The 19,099-nt window shown below is 45.5% G+C and overlaps 1 protein-coding gene across 1 annotated transcript in view; it reads left to right on the forward strand.

The window, feature by feature from the left end:
- tmem242 (transmembrane protein 242) overlaps positions 1-17,982 on the forward strand; it is a 38,235-nt gene extending 20,253 nt beyond the window's left edge. The window contains exon 4 of the mRNA XM_080200328.1: positions 17,793-17,982. Coding sequence (XP_080056454.1) covers positions 17,793-17,906 — 114 coding nt within the window. The 3' untranslated portion in view covers positions 17,907-17,982. The remainder of the gene's footprint in view (positions 1-17,792) is intronic.
- The last annotated feature ends 1,117 nt before the right edge of the window (positions 17,983-19,099 follow it).

The following is a 19,099-nucleotide window of genomic DNA, read 5'->3' on the forward strand; positions in this document are numbered from 1 at the left end:
CCTTCTGCCTCTCACTAATACATTCACTTATTTCCAAATGGGAATAAACGCTGTCTTGAAGAATCCTCTCCAATAATTTCCCTACCACTGATGTAAGGCTCACCAGCTTGTAATTACCTGGATTATTCTTGCCACCCTTCTTAAACAAAGGAAGAACATTGGCTATTCTCCAATCCTTTGGGACCTCCCCTGTAGCCAGTGAGGATACAAGGATTTCTCTCAAGACCCCAGCAATTTCCTTTCTTGCTTTTCTCAGTATTCTGGAGTATATCCCATCAGGCCCTGGAGACTTGTCTACCTTGATGTTTCTCAGGAACCCCATCTCAACATGACTCAAACTATCTACACATCCTTTCCCAGACTCATCATCCACAAAATCCTTCTCTTTGGTGAATACTGACGCAAAGTACTCATTTAATACTTCGCCCATTTCCTCTGGCTCCAAGCATAGATTCCCTCCCTTGTCCTTGAGTGGGCCAACCCTCTCACTGGCTACCCTCTTGTTCTTTACATATGTGTAAGAAGCCTTGGGACTTTCCTTAATCCTGCTGGCCAATGCTTTTTCATGACCCCTTTTAGCTCTTCTTACTCCTTGCTTAAATTTCTTTCTACACTTGTATTCCACACTTGCTTTGTGTGTTTCCAGCCTCCTAGCTTTGACAAATGCTTCCTTTTTCTCTTTGACTAGGCTCACAATATCTCTTGTTATCCAAGGTTCCCAAAACTTGCCAAACTTATCCTTCATCCTTACAGGAATGTGCCGGTCCTGAATCCCTATCAACTTACACTCAATCCTCCCACATGCTGGAGCAGACGAGGAAGGAGCATCAGAGAGAAAGCTAAGACTTTACCTGTTAAAAACCAGTTTAAAATAAGTTTAAAGCACTTTGTTCTTTGTAGAACTGTTTAAAGCATTTACTTATTGTATTTACTGCTTTAAGAATTGTGAGGGAGTGATTATCAGGCAGTTGTGGCCCATCAGCTTTAAATCAGCGCCAAGTTTAAAAGGAGGCCTGGTGTAGATAGCGGGCAGCGGAGTGAGAGGGAAGCAGAGTGAGCTATTAGGGCTTAATATCAAAAAGGGCTTGAAGGTAAAAAGGCCAGGTGGAAAGAACAAGGAAAAAAAAAAAATTTTTTTTTCAAAACTACTACAGCAAAAAACAAGGAAAAAATTTTTTTTCCCACAACAAACTATATTGAATAATGGAGGGGCATGTGATGTGCGGTTCCTGTATGATGTGGGAACTGGTGGACCCCAGGGTCCTTCCCAGTGGCCATGTCTGCAGTAAGTGCAGGTTGCTGGAGGAGCTCCAGCTCAAGGTGGATGAGCTGGCCTCTGAGCTACAGACACTGAGGCTCATCAGGGGGAGAGAGGGTGTCATTGTCAGTGGGGTGCAAGTGACATCCACCCCCCCTAGACTGGCTAAATCTAAGGGTCAGGAACAAAAGGGGGCTGCTGGGAGGAGGAAGGGGGGTGAGGAGCGGAGGCCTCAGCCTCTTAATCTGCATAACAGGTTTGAGGTTCTTGCTTCCAGTCTGGAAGAGGACGAGGCAGGTGAGGTTGGTGAGCAAACTGCACACGGTACAGTGATGCAGCAGGACATAGGCAAAGAGAAGGGGAAAAGGAACGTAGTAGTGATTGGAGATAGTGGGGTGAAGGGTATTGACACTGTCCTTTGTCACAATGACAAAGTGCACAGAAGGGTGTGTTGTCTGCCTGGTGCTCGGGTACAGGATGTCGCAGCTGGGCTGCAGAGGAATCTGGAGTGGGAGGGTGAGAACCCGGTTGTGGTGGTACATGTGGGTGCCAGCGACATAGGCAAAGTGCGGACTGAGGATCTGGGGAGGGAGTATGAGAAGCTGGGAATGGAATTAAAAAGTAGAACCGACAAGGTGGTCTTCTCTGGGCTACTGCCTGAACCGAGTGCAGACGGGCGTAGGGTTGACAGGATAAAGGAAGTGAATGGGTGGCTCAGAGATTGGTGTGGGAGGAATGGGATCGAATTTATGGGGCATTGGCACCAGTATTGGGGTAGGTGGGACTTGTTCGGGCGGGATGGGGTTGGTCTGAATCGTGCTGGGACCAGAGTGCTGGCGAATCGAGTAAAGAGGACTGTAGACAGGGCTTTAAACTAATTAGGGGGGGGGAGGGTGCGAGGGTAGGTGATGTTAGGAGGTCTACAGTTAAGGATAGGGTACAGGTAAGGGAAGAGGCTGAGGATGTCCCAAGTGGTGGCGTTACGGCAAATAGGGTCCAGAAGAAGGCTGGGATGAAAGCGCTTTATCTGAATGCACGAAGCATTCGGAATAAAGTGGATGAGCTGGTGGCGCAGATCGACACAAATGGATACGATCTGGTGGCCATTACAGAGACGTGGCTGCAAGGTGACAGGGACTGGGAGATGAATGTACAGGGCTATCAAGTGTTTAGGAAGGATAGGCAGGAGGAAAGAGGGGGTGGCGTAGCTCTGCTGATTAAGGACAGCATCAAGGTGGTAGCAAGGGATGATATCGGAGCCAAAGAGCAGAAAGTGGAATCGTTGTGGGTGGAGATTAGGAACAGCAAAGGGAGGAAGACGCTGGTGGGTGTCGTCTATAGGCCCCCGAATAATGATCTGGAGGTGGGGCGGGCTGTCAACGCGCAAATAAGTGCGGCGTGCAGGAATGGGACGGCAGTAGTTATGGGGGATTTCAATCTGCATATTGATTGGTCGACCCATGTTGGACGAGGTGGGCTCGAGGAGGAGTTCTTGGAATGCTGCCGGGATAGTTTCCTGGAACAGTGTGTGTTGGAGCCGACGAGGGAGCGAGCTATCTTGGATCTGGTGCTATGTAATGAGGCGGGTAGAATTAGGGACCTTGAGGTGAAGGATCCTCTTGGAGAGAGTGATCATTGTATGGTGGAGTTTCTGTTGCAGATGGAGGAGGAGAAAGTGGGTTCCCGGACACGTGTCCTTTGTTTGAATAGAGGGGAGTATGGTAGGATGAGAGAAGAATTGGCGAATGTGGACTGGGGGAGCGCGTTGGAAGGTAGGTCTGCTGAGGAGCAGTGGAGGATCTTTAAGGAGATCTTTCTTGGTGCTCAGCAGAAATTTATTCCGATGGTTAAAAAGGACAGTAGGAAGAGAGGTAATAAGCCGTGGATAACGAAGGAGGTGAAGGAAAGTGTTAAATTAAAAGCGGAGGAATTTAGAGTAGCTAAGAGCAGTGGGCGAGAAGAGGATTGGGAAAGGTTTAAATGTCAACAAAGATTGACAAAAAAGTTGATAAAGGAGGGTAGAAGAAGCTATGAAGCTGGGCTAGCGCTTAATATAAAAAAGGATAGCAAGAGTTTTTATAAATATATAAAAAGGAAGAGGCTGGCTAGGGTGAACGTTGGTCCCTTAGCGGATGAGAAAGGGGACCTAGTGGTAGGGGATGGGGATATGGCTAAGGTCTTGAATAACTTTTTTGTTTCTGTCTTCACGGAGGAGGACGTGAATAATTTGCCGGGTGTTAGCGATGGAAAGGTGGTAGGACTGGAGGGTCTTAATGACATTACTGTTACTAGAGAGGTGGTGCGCGACAGACTGGAGGGGCTGATTGTGGACAAGTCCCCAGGACCGGATGGAATGCATCCGAGGGTTCTGAAAGAAATGGCGGAGGTGATAGTGGATGCCTTGGTGGTTATTTTCCAGACGTCGCTGGATTCCGGGGAAGTGCCGGAGGATTGGAAAACGGCTAATGTTACGCCGTTGTTTAAGAAGGGTGCCAGGCAAAAGGCGGGGAATTACAGGCCGGTTAGTTTAACGTCTGTGGTAGGTAAAATGTTAGAATCCGTCATTAAGGAGGAAATTGCGAGGCATCTTGAAGGGAATTGCTTGATAGGGCAGACGCAACACGGTTTCATTAAAGGGAAGTCGTGTCTGACAAATTTACTGGAGTTCTATGAGGATGTGTCTAGGGCGGTGGATAGAGGAGAGCCGGTGGATGTGGTCTTTCTGGATTTTCAGAAGGCGTTTGATAAGGTACCTCACAAGAGGTTACTGCAGAAGGTCAGAGGACATGGAGTTGGGGGTAGGGTGTTAGCGTGGATAGAGGATTGGTTGTCAAATAGGAGGCAGAGAGTGGGGGTCAATGGGTGCTATTCGGATTGGCGGTTGGTGACTAGTGGGGTGCCCCAGGGGTCGGTGCTGGGGCCTCAGCTATTTACCATTTATATAGATGATCTGGAGGAGGGAACCGAGTGTAGGGTGTCGAAATTTGCTGATGACACCAAGATTGGGGGAAAGGCAAATTGTGTGGAGGGTGTGGAGAGTCTGCAGAAGGATCTAGATAGGCTGGGCGAATGGGCCAGGAAATGGCAAATGGAATTTAATGTTGGCAAGTGTGAGGTGGTCCACTTTGGTAGGAAGAATGGTAGGAAGGACTATTACTTACGTGGCGAAAAACTGCAGCAGGCGACGGTGCAGAGGGACCTCGGGGTCCTTGTGCATGAGTCGCAAAAACCCAGCCTGCAGGTGCAGCAGGTGGTCAGGAAGGCGAATGGGATGCTGGCCTTCATAGCGAGGGGGATTGAATATAAAAGTAGGGAGGTCTTGCTGCAGCTGTATAGGGCATTGGTGAGGCCGCAGCTGGAGTACTGTGTGCAGTTTTGGGCGCCGCACCTGCGCAAGGATATTTTGGCCTTGGAGGGAGTGCAGAGGAGGTTTACTAGGCTGATACCGGAGTTGAGGGGGTTGAGCTATGAGGAGAGGCTGAATAAACTAGGCTTGTACTCGTTAGAGTTTAGAAGAATGAGGGGAGATCTCATTGAGACGTATAAGATGATGAATGGGATGGATAGGATAGAGGTGGAAAGACTCTTCCCGCTCAAAAAAGACAGTAGGACTAGGGGGCACAGCCTCAAGATAAAGGGGGGGCGGTTCAGAACGGAGTTGAGGAGGAACTTCTTCACTCAAAGGGTGGTGAATCTCTGGAATTCTCTGCCCGTTGAAGTGGTGGAGGCTGCCTCGCTAAATATTTTTAAGAAGCGGGTTGATGGGTTTTTGATAAGAGAGGGGATTAAGGGTTATGGGGAGAGGGCGGGAAAGTGGAACTGAGCCACGACAGATCAGCCATGATCTTATTGAATGGCGGGGCAGGCTCGAAGGGCCAGATGGCCTACTCCTGCTCCTATTTCTTATGTTCTTATGTTCTTATGTTCTTATGCCAGATGTTGATTTGCCCTCAAAAATCTGACCCCAATCTACATTATTCAGTTCCTGCCTAACGTTGTTGTAATTAGCCTTCCCCCAGTTTAGCACCGTAACTTGAGGACTACACTTATCTTTATCCATTAGTACCTTAAAGCTTACTGAACTGTGGTCACTGTTCCTGAACTGTTCCCTTACTGAAACACTAACAACCTGGTGGGCTCATTCCCCAATACCAGGTCCAGAATGGCTCCTTCCCTAGTTGGACTATCTACAAGCTGTTTCAGGAAGTCCTCCTGGATGCTCCTTACAAACTCTGCCCCATCCACTCCCCTAGCATTAAGTAAGTCCCAGTCAATATAGGGGAAATTAAAATCTCTCACCACAACAACCCTGTTACTTTTGCACTTTGCCAAAATCTGCCTACCTATCTGTTCCTCAATCTCCTGCTGGCAGTTGGGTAGCCTATAGTAAACCCCCAACATTGTGACTACACCTTTCCTATTCCTGAGCTCTCCCCATATTGCTTCGCTGTATGAGTCCTCCGAGGTGTCCTCCCAGAGTACAGTCATGATATTCTCCTTAACAAGTAGTGCAACTCCCCCATACTTTTTACATCCCCCTCTATCATGCTTGAAGCATCTATTTTCTGGAATGTTAAGCTGCCAATCCTGTCCTTCCCTTAACCAAGTCTCTATAATGGCAACTACAGCATAGTTTCTAGTAGTAATCCAAGCTCTAAGTTCATCTGCCTTACCTGTTACACTTCTCGCATTGAAACAAATGCACTTAAGTCCACCAAACCCTCTCTGATTTGCAATCCTACCTTGCCTGCTGTTTCTCTGAGTCTTACTGGCCCTACTGTGTCGTTTCCGTTCAGCTAATTCATGAGTGAAAGGAAATTGAAACCAGCACAGTAGCACAGTGGTTAGCACTGCTGCTTCACAGCTACAAGGACCTGGGTTCGATTCCCGGCTTGAGTCACTGTCTGTGTGGAGCTTGCACATTCTCCTCGTGTCTGCGTGGGTTTCCTCCGGGTGTTCCGGTTTCTTCCCACAGTCCAAAGATGTGCGGGTTAGGTTGATTGGCCATGCTAAATTGATGCATAGGTTAGAGAGGATTAGTGGGTAAAATACGTATGGTTTGGGGGTCGGTGCAGACTCGATGAGCTGTATTGTGGGGTTTCTATTGTTTCAGTGGGAAAAGGTCAATATTTGCTCTAAAATGCACAGGAGCACAGCCACGCAGTAATCTGGACTGTACTGTGCATTGAAGCAAACAGGCCGCTCATTATTGTGGAAGTTCAATGATGTTTAAAATATATACTCCCCATTGGCACGATAGTAGTGCTCAGTCAAGACTGAAGGACTGCATGCAGACGTGCTGTAAACTATGTGATGCAGCAGGCCATCTCTACAAGACCTGCACCAAACATGGCCTTATTTACACACAGCTGGCGAAAGCCAAGGATAGCCAAGCAGACAGAATGGTCAGCCTGACCAATGCCAAGGACACATGCCAACCTCCAGCCATCAGAATGGAACAAAGGGGGACAAAGTGGAAACACAGGAAAAGGGAGATTGCATTCAGCCAAACGTCATCACCTTTCCAGAGCATTGGAAACAGAGGTGAACAGCACACCCCAATTCCAACCCCAAAGTGAGAAGGCCAGCATACCCCAGCTCTGGGAAATTGAGAGCAGCAGTGCATTTCCTTCTTTATGAGCGGTATGTTTTGTCTGTATAGCACGCAAGAAACAATACTTTTCAGTATGTTAATACATGTGACAATAAATCAAAGGAGTGTCCAATATCACATCTCTGTTCTTACAGGCAATGGTTACATTGGTGACCACAGAGGCCATCAATCAAGTTAGAATACACAGGCAGGAGGAACCAGAGTCATCCCATGAGTGCAACTTCACCACTTCCGTTAAGGAAATGGTGGGCGGACACATCCTCATTGCAGACTTACTTACAAGCATGCTCCATTCGGTTAATTAATAAAGCTACCACTGCTGCTAGCAACTGCATCAGGATGCAGCTGGACACTCCTGCAGCAGACTGAACACTTCATCCAGACTCCTGATATAAACAGTAAAAGATATCAAGCTGCATGACATCTTCAAACCTGCCGATGGAGCACAGCGTGGATATACCTTGTCAGGAGTAGACAAGTTTTCCTGCTCCAAGATAGACTTCCTTTTTGTGTCCTCAGCATTCACGATAAGATGCACTGACTTCAAGCTGGTGTTCTTCTCTGACCACTGCTTCCTACTGGCTAACTGCCACCGACAGGAGGGCTAGAGGTTTGGCAGGGAAGTGTGTAAGGATATTGAGGTACTCTAAAGGGATTATTTACAAAGGTTGGAGAATTGTGAAACCTTCTGAGTACCTACCACACTGGCAGGAGGCAACCAAAAAGAACATCAAGAGGTTTTTCATTCTCAAGCGCTCAGAAAGCAAGAGAGATGGGAAAAAAGTTCCAACTCCAGAAGCACATGCAAAATTTGCAGGAGATGAAGGGCCAGCAGATCTCATTCTTCACCATGGAGGTTTCCAAAACAGTCCAGAGTCCGCTCTGTGGAGCAGAATGTGACATGCTCGCATTTCTTCTTCCAAAAGGTAAATAGCAGCCTGAAAGGAGAAGATGGCTTAGTAAAGTCATTGCAGTCTGACACTTTGAGGCTGAGCGAATCATAGAAAAACTACAGCACAAACAGGCCCTTCGGCCCACAAGTTGCACCAATCTTATCTCTATCTACTAGGCTTACCTATAACCCTCAATCCTATTAAATCCCATGTACTCATCCAGAAGTCTCTTGAAAGACCCTAACGAATTTGCCTCCACCACCACCGACAGCAGCCGATTCCACTCACCCACCACCCTCAGTGAAAAACTTACCCCTGACATCTCCTCTGTACCTACTCTCCGGCACCTTAAACCTGTGTCCTCTTGTGGCAGCCATTTCAGCCCTGGGGAAAAGCCTCTAAGAGTCCACCTGATCAATACCCCTCATCATCTTATACACCTCTATCAGGTCCCCTCTCATTCTTCGTCTCTCTAAGGAGAAAAGATCAAGCCCTCTCAACCTATCCTCATAAGGCACGCCACCCAATCCAGGTAACATCCTTGTAAATCTCCTCTGCACACTTTCAATGGCTTCCACATCCTTCCTGTAATGAGGCGACCAGAACTGAGCACAATACTCCAAGTGGGGTCTGACCAGGGTCCTATAAAGCTGCAGCATTATTTCCCAACTCCTAAACTCAATTCCTCAATTGATGAAGGCCAGTACACTATACACCTTCTTAACCGCATCCATTACCTGAGAAGCCGATTTGAGAGTCCTATGAACCCGGACTGCAAGAGCCTTCTGATCTTCCACACTGCTAAGAGTCTTACCCTTAATATTATATTCCTTCATCCTATTTGACCTGCCAAAATGTATCACTACACATTTACCCAGGTTGAAGTCCATCTGCCACTTCTCTGCCCAGTCTTGCACCCTGTCTATGTCACGCTGCAACTTCTGGCATCCCTCCAAACTATCCACAACACCCCTGACCTTCGTGTCATCGGCAAACTTACCAACCTATCCCTCCACTTCCTCATCCAGGTCATTTATAAAAATCACAAACAAATCCTTTTACACTGGACTGTTATGACATGATGGTCACGGCACAGCCTCCCATTCCTTCCTGTCCTCTATCTCAAGAGTCTGAGGACAGTGAGCTGGAGAGCCTAGGACATAAGAACAAAAGAAATAGGAGCAGGAGTAGGCCATCTAGCCCTTCGAGCCTGCCCTGCCATTCAATAAGATCATGGCTGATCTGAAGTGGCTCAGTTCCACTTTCCCGCCTTCTCCCCATAACCCTTAATCCCCTTGCCTACCAAAAATCTATCTACCTGCGTCTTAAGTATATTTAGCGAGGAAGCCTCAACCACTTCAATGGGCAGAGAATTCCAGAGATTCACCACCCTTTTGAGTGAAGAAGTTCCTCCTCAACTCCGTTCTAAACTTCACCCCCCACCCCCCTTATCTTGAGGCTGTGCCCTCTAGTCCTGCTGTCCTTTCTGAGCGGGAAGATCCCCTCCACCTCCACCCTATCCATCCCTTTCATCATCTTGTATGTCTCAATGAGACTCCCCTCATCCTTCTAAACTCTAACGAGTACAAGCCCAGTTTATTCAGCCTCTCCTCATAGCTCAACCCCCTCAATTCCGGTATCAGCCTAGTGAACCTCCTCTGCTCTCCCTCCAAGGCCAAAATATCCTTGCGCAAGTGCAGCGACCAAAACTGCACACAGTACTCCAGCCCTGTACAGTTGCAGCAAGACCTCCCTACTTTTATATTCAATCCCCCTCGCTATGAAGGCCAGCATCCCATTTGCCTTCCTGACCACCTGCAGGCTGGGTTTTTGTGACTCATGCACAAGGACCCCCAGGTCCCTCTGCACCGTAGCATGCTGCAGCTTTTCGCCATGTAAGTAGTAGTCCTTCCTACCATTCTTCCTACCAAAGTGGATAACCTCACACTTGCCAACATTGTATTCCGTCTGCCGGGTCCTCGCCCACTTGCTCAGCCTATCTAGATCCCTCTGCAGACTTCCCACACCCTCTGCACAATTTGCCGTTCCACCAATCTTTGTGTCATCAGCAAATTTCGACACCTTACACTCAGTTCCCTCCTCCAGATCATCTATATAAATGGTAAATAGCTGAGGCCCCAGCACCGATCCCTGGGGCACTCCACTAGTCATCAACCGCCAATCCGAATAGCACCCATTGACGCCCACTCTCTGCCTCCTATTTGACAGCCAATCCCCTATCCATGCTAACACCCTACCCCCAACTCCATGCCTCCTGACCTTCTGTGACAACCTGTTGTGCAGCACCTTATCAAACTCCTTCTGAAAATGGAGAAACACCACATCCACCGGTTCCCCTCTATCCACCGCACAAGACATATCCTCATAGAATTCTAATAAATTCGTCAGACACGACTTCCCCTTAACGAAACCGTGCTGCGTCTGCTCTATCAAACAATTCTTCTCAAGATGCCTCGCTATTTTCTCCTTTAATTACGGATTCAAGCATTTTTCCTACAACAGACGTTAAACTAACCGGCCTATAATTCCCTGCCTTTTGCCTGCTACCCTTTTTAAACAGCGGCGTAACATTAGCCGTTTTCCAATCTTCCGGCACTTCCCCGGAATCCAGCGAGGTTTGGAAAATAATCACCAAGGCATCCACTATCACCTCCGCCATTTCTTTCAGAACCCTCGGATGCATTCCATCCGGTCCTGGGGACTTGTCCACCATCAGTCCCTCTCGTCTGTCGAACACTGCCTCTCTAGTAACAATGATCTCATTCAGGCCCTCCACTCCTACCATCTTTCCATCGTTAATACCTGGCAAACTATTTGCGTCCTCCTCCGTGAAGACCGAAGCAAAAAAGTTATTCAAGGCCTCAGCCGTTTCCTCATCCCCCACCACTAAATCCCCCCCTCCCATCCTCTAAGGGTCCAACATTCACCCTAGCCAGCCTCCTTTTTATATATTTATAAAAACTCTTACTATCCTTTTTTATATTTAGCGCTAGCCCAGCTTCATAGTTTATCCTTCCTTTCTTTATCAGGCAAATCACTAACTCTGGGTGAGTTGACTAAAGCCCCCAAGATCCTCAAGAATAAAACTCCAAGAAGCGATAGCTTACCAGCTGAGTTGTATTCAGCTCTGAGGGACTGGATCAGCCCCAACCTGCTGGAATTTTAGGAGAATATGCTAGTAACTGGGAGACTGTTGGAATCCATGAAGCATCAATAGCTTCATCTACAGGTGGAAGGGGGAAAGGAAGAAATTAGATATTGGTGAACCATTTCACTGTTGAATTTAGACTATAAAATTTTGTCCAAAGTCATCGCCAATCTGGTGAGGCCTGCTCAGAGTTGGTGACCAGATATGCTTTGTACCCATCAGGAAGATAGCCTTGTGTTACTCAAGATTATGGTTGTCTATTGTGGGTAAGGGGTGTGGATGCCTGCCTCATTGGCCTGGACCAGGAGAAGGCCTTTGACAAAATATTACACACCTATATGATGGATTTGCTCTCCATATGGGGTTTGGGGAGGAAATCTGCAATTGGATTCAGCTGCTCAACATACACATCAGTAGTACAGCTTCGATAATGGTGGAATCAGAAAGCCATTCATCATTTAAGACTGTTGATAGGGGGAAAACAGGGAATTATAGACTGATTAGGCTAACATCTATTGTCAGGAAACAGAGATCATATTTAAGGATAGGATGAGTTTTTATTGATCAGAGAGAGAGCCAGCATGTACTCGTAAAGGGATAATCATATCTGATCATTGTTCTTTTTGTTATTAAAGAAATGATTAAAGAAGTGAACAAAGAAATGCATATTTATGTTATCTATATGGACTTCCAGAAAGCATTTGATAAATATAAGGGACTTTTAGCTAAAATTGAAGGTTAATTATTGACCTGGATAAAAAATTGGCAGAACAGCAGAAGAATCCCTACAGTACAGAAGGAGGTCATTCAACTCTTAGTCTGTACTGACCATAATGCCTCTGGCACTAGGGTCAACTTTAGCATTACAATGTCAATGACAAGTCAACCTAACCGACACATCTTTGGAATGTGGGAGGAAACCGGGGCACCTGGAGGAAACCCTTGCAGACACGGGAAGAACGTGCAAACTCCACAGTGACAGTGACCGTGGCCAGAATCGAAGCTGTGTCCCTGGTGCTGTAAGGCAGCAGTGCTAACCACTGTGCCATCATGCCACCTCTTTTGGGGACTGATGTTCTAATTTATTGAATATGATGAATGGTGGCTTTCAAAAGTCTGTGGTGCTATTTCAACTATTTATTAAGAACTTAGATGATGGAGAGCCATGACGTGAAATCTGCTGATGACTGAACTAGGCAGCTTTGTAGCCTGTGCAGGGGAAACATAAAATTGCAAAGGTTTTGAATTTTAAGTGAATAGACAAAATTGGTGAATTAATTTAACTGGAGACAAGCGTGAGGTTATCTGTTTTGTATCTGAAGAGGATGCTTTCTAAATTATAAGTTTAAAACAGTGAAACCTTGGAGCCTCAATGTTACTAACTGGAATAGAAAATAATCAAATGAGTGAATGAAATGCTGGCCTTTATATCCAAAAGACTAGAATACGAGAAGCTAGAGGTCATTCTTCACCTATACACAGTCCTGTTCAGCCCACACCTGGATTTCTGTTGTCTAGGTACCACACCTATGGAACAATATATTGGCCTTAAAACAGGGATTGCAGCATATATTTTTTTGAAAACTATTTGGACCCCAAGGGTTAAATTATTAGGAGAGATTTCATAAAGACAGGTTGTATTCCCTGAGGTTTATTAGGCTGCTAGGTCATTTAATCAAAATTATCAAGATATTAAGAGGAACTGATGGACTAAATAGAAAATCTACTGCTTGGGGAGTCCAGGATTAGGGATGAAATTAGGAAACATTTCTGCACACAAAGGGTGTGGTAGAAATTTGGAATACTCTTCCACAAGCCGTAATTCATGTGAGATCAGTGATATTTTTAAACCCGAATTGTAGATTTATGTTAGGCATTAAGAGATGTGAGGCAAAAGTAGGTACATGGAGTTAGGTCATAGACCCATCATGATCTTATTGCATGGCAGAACAGGCTAAAAAGGCTGAATGTTCTACACCTGTTCCAGTTCTGGTGGATGGGGGTAAGGCAGTGGACGTGGTGTATATGGATTTTAGTAAGGCGTTTGATAAGGTTCACCATGGTAGGCTTCTGCAGAAAATGCAGATGTATGGGATTGGGGGTGATCTAGGGAATTGGATCAGGAATTGGCTAGCGGATAGGAGACAGAGGGTGGTGGTTGATGGTAAATATTCATCATGGAGTTCGGTTACGAGTGGTGTGCCTCAGGGATCTGTTTTGGGGCCACTGCTGTTTGTAATTTTTATTAATGATCTGGATGAGGGTATAGTTGGGTGGATTAGTAAATTTGCTGATGACACCAAAGTCGGAGGTGTGGTAGATAGTGAGGAAGGGTGTCATAGTTTGCAGGAAGACTTAGACAGGTTGCAGAGCTGGGCCGAGAGGTGGCGGATGGAGTTTAATGCGGAGAAGTGTGAGGTAATTCACTTTGGTAGGAATAACAGATGTGTCGAGTATAGGGCTAACGGGAGGACTTTGAATAGTGTGGATGAGCAGAGGGATCTAGGTGTATGTGTACATAGATCCCTGAAAGTTGGGAATCAAGTAGATAAGGTTGTTAAGAAGGCATACGGTGTCTTGGCGTTTATTGGTAGGGGGATTGAATTTAGGAGTCGCAGCGTTATGTTGCAACTGTACACAACTCTGGTGCGGCCGCACTTGGAGTACTGTGTGCAGTTCTGGTCCCCACATTACAGGAAGGATGTGGAGGCTTTGGAGAGGGTGCAGAGGAGGTTTACCAGGATGTTGCCTGGTATGGAGGGGAGGTCCTATGAGGAGAGGCTGAGGGATTTGGGGTTGTTTTCGCTAGAAAGAAGGCGGCTAAGAGGGGATCTTATTGAAACATATAAGATGATTAGAGGTTTAGATAGGGTGGATAGTGTGATAGCCTTTTTCCTCTGATGGAGAAATCTAGCACGAGGGGGCATGGCTTTAAATTAAGGGGCGGTAGTTATAGGACGGATGTCAGGGGTAGGTTCTTTACCCAGAGGGTGGTGAGGGATTGGAATGCCCTGCCTGCTGCAGTTGTAAATGCGCCTAGTTTGGGGGCGTTTAAGAGATCCGTGGATAGGTTTATGGACGAAAAGGGATTGGTTTAGGTTTGTGGGTCATTGTTTTGTAACTGGTCGGCGCAACATCGTGGGCCGAAGGGCCTGTTCTGCGCTGTAATGTTCTATGTTCTATGTTCCTGTGATCCAATACTGATCATCTGTGTTCTGAACAACTGTTGGAGCTTATTTTAATTTTTTTTTTAAATGTTGTTCTGGAATACTATTGTATAAGTAATACTCTGGATGTATTCAGTTTTTTAAAAAATTAAATGACATTATGTAAACACTCTTTATTACAAGAAACACTCTTTTTCATACTGAACTATGTGACTCTGTTTGAACAAAGCAATTCTAAAATGTTTATTGAGTTGGGAATGTTTTCAATAAAGGAAAGCCGTCTATTCCATTCCAAGGATGTCAGTCTCCTTGGGGATAGGTGCTTGCTGCTCTCCCACCTATGTAGGACTCGGTAAGGTTTCTGCAAAGTACCAGGCTGTAACATAGAACATAGAACATTACAGCGCAGAACAGGCCCTTCGGCCCACGATGTTGCGCCGACCAGTTACAAAAACAATGACCCACTAGCCTATACCAATCCCTTTTCGTCCATAAACCTATCCAGAGATCTCTTAAACGCCCCCAAACTAGACGCATTTACAACTGCAGCAGGCAGGGCATTCCAATCCCTCACCACCCGCTGGGTAAAGAACCTACCCCTGCAATCCGTCCTGTAGCTACCCCCCCTTAATTTAAAGCCATGCCCCCTCGTGCTAGCTTTCTCCATCCGAGGAAAAAGGCTATCACTATCCACCCTATCTAAACCTCTAATCATCTTATATGTTTCAATAAGATCCCCTCTTAGCCGCCTTCTTTCCAACGAAAACAACCCTAGATCCCTCAGTCTCTCCTCATAGGACCTCCCCACCATACCAGGCAACATCCTAGTAAACCTCCTCTGCACCCTCTCCAACGCCTCCACATCCTTCTTGTAATGCGGGGACCAGAACTGCACACAGTACTCCAAGTGCGGCCGCACCAGAGTAGTGTACAGTTGCAACATTACACTGCGACTCCTAAATTCAATCCCCCTACCAATAAACGCCAAGACACCGTACGCCTTCTTGACAACCTTATCTACTTGATTCCCAACTTTCAGGGATCTATGTACACACACACCTAGATCCCTCTGTTCATCCACACTATTCAAAGTCCTCCCGTTAGCCCTATACTCGACACATCTGTTGCTCCTACCAAAGTGAATTACCTCACACTTCTCCGCATTAAATTCCATCCGCCACCTCTCGGCCCAGCTCTGCAACCTATCTAAGTTAAGTGTTTATGTTACTGAGTGTTCTTATAAGCCTTTCTCTCTTCTAAGCATGTGTGGGCTTTAATTGGGGTTTCAGTCTACAAGAAAGTTCTGCAAGTCCAGATCTGTTCCCTAATGCTCCTGATTTCTGTTGTTTACTATTTTGTTAAACCTCATTATTTGTTTACATTAAAAAAATCCTTCTTTTAACAATATATTCAATGACCTTTTTTTCTGGGCTCAAGTTACTAGAGTTCTTAAGATGATTTAACTTATTTCAGATGGACCACTACCAGTAACCTCATGATCTTTGGGGTAAGAAAAAGAATAAAAGCTCCACCAGAATTACTTGCATCTCAGTGCTACTCAAGTGACTTTGTTTGGAAAGGGCATATTTCAGGATGTCACATAAGAATTGCAATAGGACCAGGCTTAACTATAATGCTCTTCACTGTTGAATTTTAGCAAAATGCATAAGATAAATGTAAAGGGCTGTGATATGTGCCACTAAATAGTGAAACAGGTTACCTTGTATTTGTATTAAAATATCATCAATCACATCTAGCAGCCCTTGCTGATGAAGTTGCCAGCTTCCTCAACTGAGAGATCTGACTCTGTTCCATTTAATTAATTTCAGATTGCAAAACAGTGATGGTGGATCACAGTGCTTAGTTATATTGATGTTGAATTGAATCAGACAATTTTTTGAATGCCTTTTTAAAGTCTGTGTGACTGCAGGAATTGAAGTCTCATCATTTAATTTCAAAGGAATGAAAATTCGTTTTTTAAAACTTTGATCAATGTTCCCATAATTCGTCAGTGCCTCAGACTCTGACTGAAAACCGGTGTGCATCTTTTGTGACAGTACTGTGCCTTTAAAAAATGTATTTGTATCATGTTTCTTGTGAGCAAGATATTAAGATTGAACTCTTCAAACGGTGCAGCTTTATCTGCCCCACACAGAAGACATAAACTACCAAGAATGCAAAAGAATAACTCTTGTTACTGGAGTGTTTGTTTGAGTCTGAGTTAATGCAGTTCTGTTTTTGTTTTGAGTTGTCCTCTGGGGTTTCAGGGTAAGGTTTAATTAAGTTGATTAGCACAACTCACTTGTCAATGGGAAGAGGTAGGCTTACAAAAGGGCAGGAAGTGCAGAAGCATTATTCTCTGGCTCGCTCACTCTGTAGAAAGCAGCTTGTGACCTGCTAGAAAATAGTTATCTTTCTCCAGGGATGTTTTGGTCGTTTGAGGATGCGCGCCTGCATACCAGCATGTTTGCTAACTGATTTTGAAGAGCAGTTTACATCTGAGGAATATTGCTTAAATTGGAGCTAATAGAGATAAGCTAGCAGCTAAGAATTCTATCTTGTTGTGTTTAAATATTTCCATTGGTAAAAGTTAGCTAAGTCTTGTTGTTGTAGTTAAACTGTGTTGTTAAATGAGGCTTCCTAGTGGCTCAGTAGAATCGCACCTGAAGTGAAATCCTTATGCTCACATTGCTGCCAATATCAAAAATAGTTGGGTTCTAGTCTAACTTCATAATATACTTTGGAGTTTCTTAGCTGGTCCTAACATTCTCCAGATGTACAGCCATATTTTCAAACCAGATGTTCAAGCCAATTTGACAAAAAAAATCTGGGGGTGTGGTTTACACCATCAGTCTGGCAGGGTAGGCCTGATAGAGCACGCAAGGCTGGTTCCACAGGGATTGGGGTGCCATCTCGAAAGGGCTCCTCAATCAACACTGAAGGTAAACTCTTTCCCATCCCCTCCCCCTAACTGTAGGTACAGAGGACCTCCCTCCTCCTCCGCTAAGGTATTTGAGAGCGTCCTTTCCTCCAGCCCATTCCCAAATATTGGGGGCTCTCTTTCCCTCCATCACTATGGCAGTATCGCAGGCATTCTCACTCAGATAATTCCCCCCCACCCACTTCACTGACAAGTCAACACTCCCCCACCCCTACATCCCCCACCACCAACTTATGCCAGGGCACTGCCTGGGCATGTCCTTCTTCCACCAGCCAAGGGGCTATATTTACGTTGGTGCCCCCAGCAGGATTTCCTCAACTTGAGTCCCGTTCTTCTGAAAGCATTGTCATTTGCATGTTCCGTGAGGGGAGATCATGTGGCAGGTGGCCTATTAATTATCGAATTTATTAAAATCCCTTTAAATGATCTGTGGGAGCCTCATTATATCTCTAATGAGGGGAAAATCAGGGAACATAATCTTGCCAGCGAGACTCTCGTTTCCCGACTGTTGCAAGATGTTGCACCCGCATTGCAGTTTATATTTGCAGCAAATAAGAGGTTTATTTTGTATCTGATTTTGCCACAAATTGTCATCAAATGAAGATTTCTTCTCCATTCCTATTTTCATAGACCCTGACTGCAAAATAATTTAGTTAAGCAGACAAAAGTGACATTTGTATGCAACTGTATTTAAGAATTGTGTTACTGTAAATTTCATTTTGAATATTTTTCTTTCCTTTTTGTTTGCAGCTGAGAGAATTGAGAGAAAAAATGCAATCGCTATTTCCTGAAATTCCAAAGAATATGGACACATCACAGACCACTGAGCAGCTCAGTTGGGAAAACCTTTTCAAATCAAAGTAGTATAATACTGATTTAAAACATGTACGTGTAAAACCACTGTTCGCTGAACAGAAATAAATACACCTTTTATACATTATGGAATATTATTGTATTGATTTAAAACATATTGGCTTTTTGAAAGTCCTGAGTCTTTGACCACTCTCATCCCTGGATATTACAGCATGAAGTTGCTTTACCACTGGAATTATCCATGAATCATGTTAGGTTGTTTTTGTTTGATGCTATACAGCTTTGATCCTCAAAGCTACCTAATATACTTGAGTATTAAAATTGGATATTGCATTTATTATAGATTATCTGTTTCAATAATTGATTAAAGAACATGTTTTGGGAAAATGTTAATCTGCTTATTTTAAACCAGAGTCATTTCTGAAGGAACTCCACAAAGGTGGTAAACGTAGCTGAGGTATTCTATTCCAAAGCATGTTACAATATTTATCTTGCATTTATTTATAACAATAGCATATATTTATGAAATGTGTTCTGTTTCTATGTAGAGTCTCCTAAATTTTTTGTAAATGCTATTAATCCAATGGGGAGGGGACATGTGTAGGGGGGTGTGGCAGATGGAGGGATCGAGGGCAGGCTTAGAGGGGAGGGACGGTGGGCTGGCATTGGGGTGGTAGTGGTGACTGGGAGGTGGAGGGCAGTGATGGGCAGGGCTGGGACAGCAGGGGAGCTGGGGAGGGGGATATGGCACAGGCAGGGCATTGCTGCAGGGAGGGGTCATGTGGGAATGTCTGTAGCAGAGTAGTGGATGGGGGTGTGTTGGGTGGGAAGTAGTTGCAGTAGTTAGGAGTTGTGGGTGGGAGAAGTAGGGGATGGGGTGTAACGAGCAGGAATGATGGGTTGGGGGTAGAAGTTGGCAGGGTACGGAGGGGACTAGTGGGTGGGGAGTATAGGAGTTGTGGAGGGTTTAGTGGGAGGGGGTATGGGGGGAATAGTTGGAGCACTGTAGTGAGTGGGTAGCCTGGGTGGTAGGGTAGCAGATGGGGGGTTGGGAGGTATAGTGGGTGGGAATTACAGTGGGAGCAGGGGGTGGTGGCTATAGTAGTTGGGTGGGAGTGTGGTGTGGGGATTACCGGTGGCAATGGGAGGTATAGTTGTGTGGTGCAGGAGTTGTGCAGGGTGGTAAAGTGCGTGAGGTGTAGGAGGTGTGTTGCGAGAGCAGGGCTTCTGCTGGGGGGGGTATA

The sequence above is a fragment of the Carcharhinus amblyrhynchos genome, chromosome 12, assembly GCF_965287045.1.
Source record: "Carcharhinus amblyrhynchos chromosome 12, sCarAmb.v2.hapA, whole genome shotgun sequence".
Classification (NCBI taxonomy): domain Eukaryota; kingdom Metazoa; phylum Chordata; class Chondrichthyes; order Carcharhiniformes; family Carcharhinidae; genus Carcharhinus; species Carcharhinus amblyrhynchos.